The following is a 7,616-nucleotide window of genomic DNA, read 5'->3' as shown; positions in this document are numbered from 1 at the left end:
CTTATTATGTTCACCTTGAACAAACCCAAAGTTGAAGGAAACACAGATGCAAGCTAATTATTCAAATCTTTTGCTAAACGCATGAAGAAGCGTATATCTGTGTCTGGATCAGAGCTAATGCATGAAGACCCGCCGTGCGTCTGGTCATCTGAAAGTAGACGTCGGACGGACGAAATAAACTGGGAAAGCCTTTCATCCAAGGTTAACGTGTACAATAATGAGAGCTGGCAATTTTACACTTTTTATTTATTTTGTGACGATATATATTTATTTCTCTATCATTTGCATTCTGGCGGTATAAAAATTTTATACCACCATTCGGGTCTTGAAAATCTATCCTCGTCAGTCATTGATATCAATAACAGTTTGTCTATCCTTAGCAAATTTAGTAGAGTAGTACTCGGTATATATCTGGAACAGATGATATCTTACTTTGTTAATACTACTCAAATAAGGAAGAAAAATAATAATTCTGTGAGATCATTAGGACTGCTATAAATATTGCAACATTTTCTCCCAACAGTCATTAAAATTATGTTGGTATATTATTGTCTCCTCTATATCATTGATTGATTCGACAAGAATAAAAGATTTCATCGTCACCAAAATATGATCACACGAATCATATTTGTTTTACGCAAATATGACCACATCTCTGAATTTCATAATCGGCTGAAGTAGCTCTCTGTAGGTCATTTTGAAGAATTACATGTTACTTCTCTTGTGTACTGAGTGTTAGATGATTGAGTTACTGTACTCATTTCAAGATCTTTTATTTTGGGAACGCTTATTCTCATTTTCCAGGGCTTTTTAGATGTTATACAACTTTTAAGAAGCCCATATAAAGTAATTACGAAACTGACTTTTATAAGGTAACCAGAGAAGTTCATGCGGTTTTCATTCATTGTTTACTTATACGAAATGTATATCACCAGTAAGATAAAGTGGTGGGGTAATTTATTAAACATTTGAAAGGTTATATTAAGAAGTATAATTTATTGTGTTAGATAAGTTTTTCACTTAAAAAAAAACATTGGTAAAGTATGGCCGTATCAAATGCAATAATTCGTGCTTGTTTACTTTACGAGTTCAAACTTGGCAGTAAAGCCGCAGAGGCTGGTCGTAAGATATGCCCTGCTTTAAGGAAGGGTGCTGTAGCTGAACGAACGAGCCAGAAGTGGTTTAAAAAATTTGTATCTGGAAATGAAAGCCTGGATGATGAACCTCGCTCCGGAAGACCATCGACGATTAACAACGACGATATCAAGTTGGCAATCGAGCAGGATTCAAGTCAGACATGCCAAGCTCTTGCCTTGCAATTCAATGTCAGCGACGAAACTATTCGCATGCATTTGCACCAGCTTGGGAAACGATGGAAGTTTAGCAAATGGGTACCACATGAATTGAGTGAAGCAAACAAGTTACAGCGTTTGACAATCTGTACATCATTGCTTTCTCGTCACAACTTAGCGCCGTTTTTCGACAGGATGTGGACGTGTGATGAAAAATGGATTATGTACTGCAACAAAAAGCGCTCACACCATTGGTTACCTGGTGAAGATCCGTTGCGGTTGACTGCTAAACCAAGCATTCATCAACAAAAGATCTTGTTGTGTGTATGGTGGACTACAGCAGGTATCGTTCACTTTGAGTTTATGCCAAGTGGACACACCATTACTGCTAAAGTCTACTCACCACAGCTAAGCACAGTTGCGGTCGCTCTTAGGCAGAAACAGACTGCGTTAGAAAATCGAAAAGGAGTTATCTTCCATCAGGACAACGCAAGACCAAACACAGCAAGAGTCACGTAGGAAACCCTGGCGCGATTAGAATGGGAAGTCCTGCCTCATCCGCCTTACTCATCAGACCTTGCCCCGAGTGACTACCACCTGTTTTTAGCATTGGACAGCCATATGCGTAATCGGGTATTTCAAAAGAGACAGGCTTATGAAAACGACATGGTACAGTTCTTTGATTCACAAAAACCAGATTTTTACAAAAAAGCTATATATGATCTCGTGTCTTGATGGGAAAAAGTCTAATGAAGGTGACTATTTTTCGGAATAAAAAAACTAAATTTAACTTATTTTTGTATTACTATCTTTAAACCCTCAAAACCGCACGGAATTTTTTGGTTGCCTGATAATTTATCTTCTGTCCGGTAATTTATTTTTCCTCTTCAATCTGATTAATACTGATATAATATTATTAGTATAGCTTCGTATATGTCTTTATATTTACACATACTATGTTGTTATACATATATGTAATACGGTTGTGTATTCGGATGTTACTATTTCACAACTGATTTACTTCTACAGTGCAAATGTAGAATACAATCATAAGGTTTCCTGGAAAAACTCGCCAATCTGGGACAAGACCGCCTCATATTTCACCTATTTTTATTGATTATTTGATTTTATTTTGTGTTTTAGTAAGCAAAAAATATAATGATGATAATATACGTCATTACAGACAAAACTTTAATGTGTTAAGAAGAAGGATGTTTGTTAAGATTTTCACACACATTTTACCGGAGTTCATTAAGTTATACGTTTAAATCTATCTAACCTTTTATAAGCTGACCATTCACAGTAATTAAAGCATTTATCTTATACACAATATATAAAAGAATAAAAATATTTCCTTCATGTTTACTTGATATATCGTTGATTTTTACAAAAATGTATAAATTAAAAATATATATATCGGCGCAATTGTTATTATTTTAATAAGTAATAATTGAGGGTAGTTGAAATTATCAGGTGTCACCTGCATAACCATCTACGTAGCCACCTGTGCAAGTGAAGTCACAACAATGTTTGTATAAATAGAACCGACAGTTCATATTACGGATAATCTTGCTCAAGCCATTGCAGGGTACGGACCTCTTCGAAGTAAAGGATTCGTCAAACCGTCTACGAGGTTCCCTCCAAGGGTCTGAGATACTGACGACATTTAAGAATATAGGCATTGCTGACGTCAGTTATGCTGACGTCACTCTTTTTAAAACCATGGACCCTACAACCTTGGACCCTACTCCGACATATATAATTTATATTAAACCTGCCACCTATTAAGTAACCGTACACTACTCTATAATTTTGCAACGACGACAGCTGTTAAAAGTTATTCAACTAAAACACTACCCATTGTGATAGCTGATTTTAAAAAGGTTAAGAGAACATTTTCAAGTAATATCTAATGAAATATTCAACATTTCAACAAGAAAACAAATTCTTATATGTAATAATTCGGTTTTTTGATAACACTCAAAATTTTAAATTGTCAATTGTACTAAAACTTTATAACAGAATCTCGTATGATTTCTATTCACTACCATTTCAAACATTTAGTACAGTAGCTTTCTTATCTCAATTTTTATTTAATAAAATTTATTGCTCGGAGTAAGATAAAAACCAACATAACGACCATCAAGAGGTTCCTGAGACAGTGACGAATGTCCATTCAGTTCGTGAATTCTCGCGTGTTTTGGTGGATTTAGTATTCCCAGTAGCTAGCTACTGTCACAATTGATTCCGTTTAATACTGATGATATTTTAAAATTCATGAAATTGAATTAGCCTAAGTTATGTATAAAAAACATTTCAATTGGGTTACATTTTAATTTAAAAACAATGCAAAATATAATTAAGGATTTAGTGTAAATGACCCAATCTAAGGCGAAAATCCAATGAAATTTGGAGTTTAGATTTTTGGAATCTAGTGCAGATATGTATATATATTGTTATATATTTTACCTCATTTATGGGCTTTTATTGTGATCCAAGAAAATCCCTTATTCAGAAATCAAAACAACCACTTATATTTATATTAAGAACAAATGATGCATGTAATAGATTTTTATCTCATCAAAATTGTATGTTAATTATTCTAAAAACGAAAAAAATTAGCAGATATTTTATATCTAAGAGCTTCATTTGTTCCTTATTCTTTTCTAGTTTTGTATTTGTATGAACAAAAATAAAATTTAAACGACATCATCTTTTTTGGTTCAAATATGAAAGTGCCGGCCAATAAAAAAATATACTGTATTCCGTTAGAACTTGTCCCATTGAGTATTTATTATTATCACACCAAAGCTGTAGCGTCATTGTCCTTGGTTTGATTGGAGTTCAAAAATTCAACATCTTCATACATTTTCAGTGAATTTAATAAACAAAAACAAATGATTTGTTCTACCATATTTTTATTTTAAACATTGTTTAGTAAGATATATTGGTTTTTGACCTATTTCTTGCTAAGTCTCGAAAACCCCGGTCCAGAATAAAAACATCTCCACTCCTATAAAACCAGTGGAAGGCACTGTCAGCATTATTAAGCATGTTATTCATTATATCTGGGTCAGACGTGGTGGCAGCATATGGTCCATTAACTTCGATAATATGTCCATCACAAGAAACCAAGAGGAACGGTTTTAAGAGGTTTCTGTATTTGTGATGGCTGTAAAACTTGCGTTGGAAAAAATAATTTCCACTTTTTTACAGATATATATACGTGCCATCAAAAATCGTGATCGCTTTCCTTTCATTTTCTGGGTTCGATGGGTTCCCAAACAGATTGTTGGGTAAAAAAAGGTTCCTGTGTGCTAAATCCTCACGGGAAATATGGTCAAACCCAACATTTAAGGGCACAAAATCTTCTAACAGAGCGTTTTTACCGATTTTTTACCACGTATGAAACGTTGTTTCGCTACATTTAAAAATATTAGCAAGCCGTGCGTTCGAGTCACCTGTTCTTAACTTGACTAATACTGCTGCCAGTACGGTTCTTTTATTATTTTAGTTCTCATACTTGCTAAACTGTCTAGTAATTCAGTAAACTGAACTTGAGTCAGTCCTGTCCAAGTATGAAACTGGGCCGGTGCTATATTTTCATACTGCTCAAAATCAAGTATTTCCTCCTTAATCTGATTTTGTAACATCGACATGAGAGTCATTATTTGAGCTGCAGTGAATTCCTCAGAAGAGTTTTCTTGTACAGGAAGTAAAATCCACAGATTTTGCTCCACGTATTCATTACAGATACGCGCTTTCTGGCACGAAGAAGCTGTAGTAGCATAGCATGCGAAAAATTATGTTTAAATGACATATATGTTATCTTGTCAGAAATAGGTCAAGAACCAATATATCTTCCTAAACGATGTTCAAAATAAAAATATGGTAGAACAAATCATTTGTTTTTGTTTATTAAATTCACTGAAAATGTATGAAGGTGTTAAATTTTTGAACTCAAATAAAACCGAAGACAATTTTCCTACAGCTTTGGTGTCATAATAATGAAACTCAGGGAGACAAGTTCTAACGGAATACAGGAATTTTTTTTATTGGCCGGCACTTTCATATTTGGACCAAAAATATATGAAATCCCGATGATGTCCTTTGTCAGTCAATTTTCGTAAGAAACCACTAAGAGTACTCAACAAAATATTAAGTTTACATACATTACATACTTTGAAATCCATAATTATACTTGATGAGATAAAAAGTTTTGTCATAATTATAAACAAAAGGTAAGAGGCTTATTTAAATAGGAATGAACTTAACTAATAGAAGTTATAAGTCAAAGTTATCATGTGTAAATGAGTAAACAAATTTATATTTTGAACTAAATACATATGACGCTTATTTGCTTGAAACAATTCTAGCACAACACAAACGACTCGGTACACTGTAACTTGGCATAAGAACATTTGCATGATAATGCGTGAAGGGAAAGTTGTAGTAATGTATTTTTTTTTAATTATATATTTTTGATAATAATTTTAAGTAATGAGATAAATGAAAATTAATTTTGTTGATATTAATAAAAAGATTATTATTCTGAAAAAATTAGGAACATTTCAAAATTCATATCAAAAGTATGACGCTCTCGCAAAGTTTATATAAAAAAAGTCTGAAAATCTATATACATAATAACAGGAGTTTATTCTTCTATTTTAATTAGTAATGCTTGATCTCTTTAAAAATTCCTGATAATTAAAAATTTGAAAAACCCTTCACAGAGTGAAGTTAACCACGTCTGAGAAGTTTTATTTTCCAAATAATTTGTTTCTCAATACAAATTTTACTTACTACACATCAAAGATAAAACAGTATCCTTAGTAACAAGTTTGTTATTAAGGATACTGTTTTCTTATCCTTAATAACCATAAAACCATAAAAAAAAAATGTTTCAAAGAAAAATAATATGACACTATATTTAATATTTTTCCATTCACATTTTTAGATAAGACAAAATAATTTTCGAAAAAAAAAATTATAAATTAAAATAATTACTTTATAATAAGAATTTACTTACCACGTTTTTATTCAATTACACTTCAAGGTAAAATTTTAATACTTAATGCAGTCATAAATTTTAAAAGAAACAATGTACATCCCAGACTGTTGCGTCTTTGCTTTTAGAAAGGATTCTCGAGACCATTATTTTTGAGGAGGTAAAACAATAGCGGTATAATGTTTAAATGAAATCATGTTTTATTATGAAAAACGAAAGAGTCGAAATTTGTTTGTCACCTACCATTTTTTACAAAATCGATAGATCATTCTTCTTCGTCATTGACGGTAAACCACTCTCATATTTAATTTGTATTTAGCGAAACGAGTTTGATTGTTTTATAGTTTACTTCATAGCTACATCTAAGAAATCCATTTACTATTTTATTAATCCACAAATCAGTAAAAATATTTTTGGTGACTCGTTTTTTTTTTTCCTCAATTTTTTAAATCATTCATCAGATTGTGATGGACCTTTGTTTAATCTGTGTTTGAACAATGTTATTTCGTTTTTAAAAGAGAATTTCTACGCCTCCATGACTTGTAATGATAAAATATATATATACAGTAAATTATGGCAATAAATATACACACAGTATACATTACTGGATTCATTTTTGTAATTTCTTAGTTAACTCCCTAAAATTAAAGTCCAATATTTTTTTTATTTACTCTACTTTGTGTTTATTTTTAGGTGAATTTGTTATCTCTTAAAAAAAATACACATTTAAAGGGACTTATTATATTTTACAATATACAATCATAATAATCTTTCATATACATATTCATTGTTGTAATCATATGGATTTGTTATATAGTTATTAGGGATTAGATAGTAATACAATAAAAAAAAAACGCGTAGTATATCCGAAAAACCTTAGTTTTATTCATACGGACGTATTTTCTTGTTAAAATACAATATTATCTATGATAAGGAAGGTTGTTGAAACATTACTCCGTTATAAGAATGTGCCATAAGAATTACTTCGTTATCACAAAGCAAAAGATTGAGACAATTTTAAAAACATTGGCATCATTTTCTATTTTTAATTCAAATTTAGATTTTATCAAAAGTTTCATAAAAAGGAAGAATACAAGTAAAATAACATAATTTTTTACAATTTTAAATAATCGTAACGGTAAAATTTCCTTTCACTGGTACAATTCGTCAAATACAAACCAGAGAAATTTGAGTTCTTCAAACTTAAGAGCCTCTGAACAAATACAATTAAAATAATGTCGTTAATTTAATTTGAGTATTTTGAAGAGAAATTAGGAACAAAGCGGCTTTCAATGTAATAAATACAAGAAACCACT

At 31.4% G+C, this 7,616-nt stretch overlaps 1 protein-coding gene across 1 annotated transcript; it reads left to right on the top strand.

Annotated features, from left to right (window-relative positions):
* Positions 1 to 1,043: 1,043 nt before the first annotated feature.
* LOC116773394 (histone-lysine N-methyltransferase SETMAR-like) lies at positions 1,044 to 1,811 on the top strand. Its single transcript, XM_032665825.2, has one exon. It carries the CDS (start codon positions 1,044 to 1,046, stop codon positions 1,809 to 1,811), a length of 768 nt encoding a protein of 255 aa, XP_032521716.2.
* Positions 1,812 to 7,616: the final 5,805 nt, after the last annotated feature.

This window comes from Danaus plexippus (genome assembly GCF_018135715.1).
Source record: "Danaus plexippus chromosome 22 unlocalized genomic scaffold, MEX_DaPlex mxdp_27, whole genome shotgun sequence".
Lineage (NCBI taxonomy): Eukaryota > Metazoa > Arthropoda > Insecta > Lepidoptera > Nymphalidae > Danaus > Danaus plexippus.
This window is presented reverse-complemented; position numbering and strand designations above follow the sequence as displayed.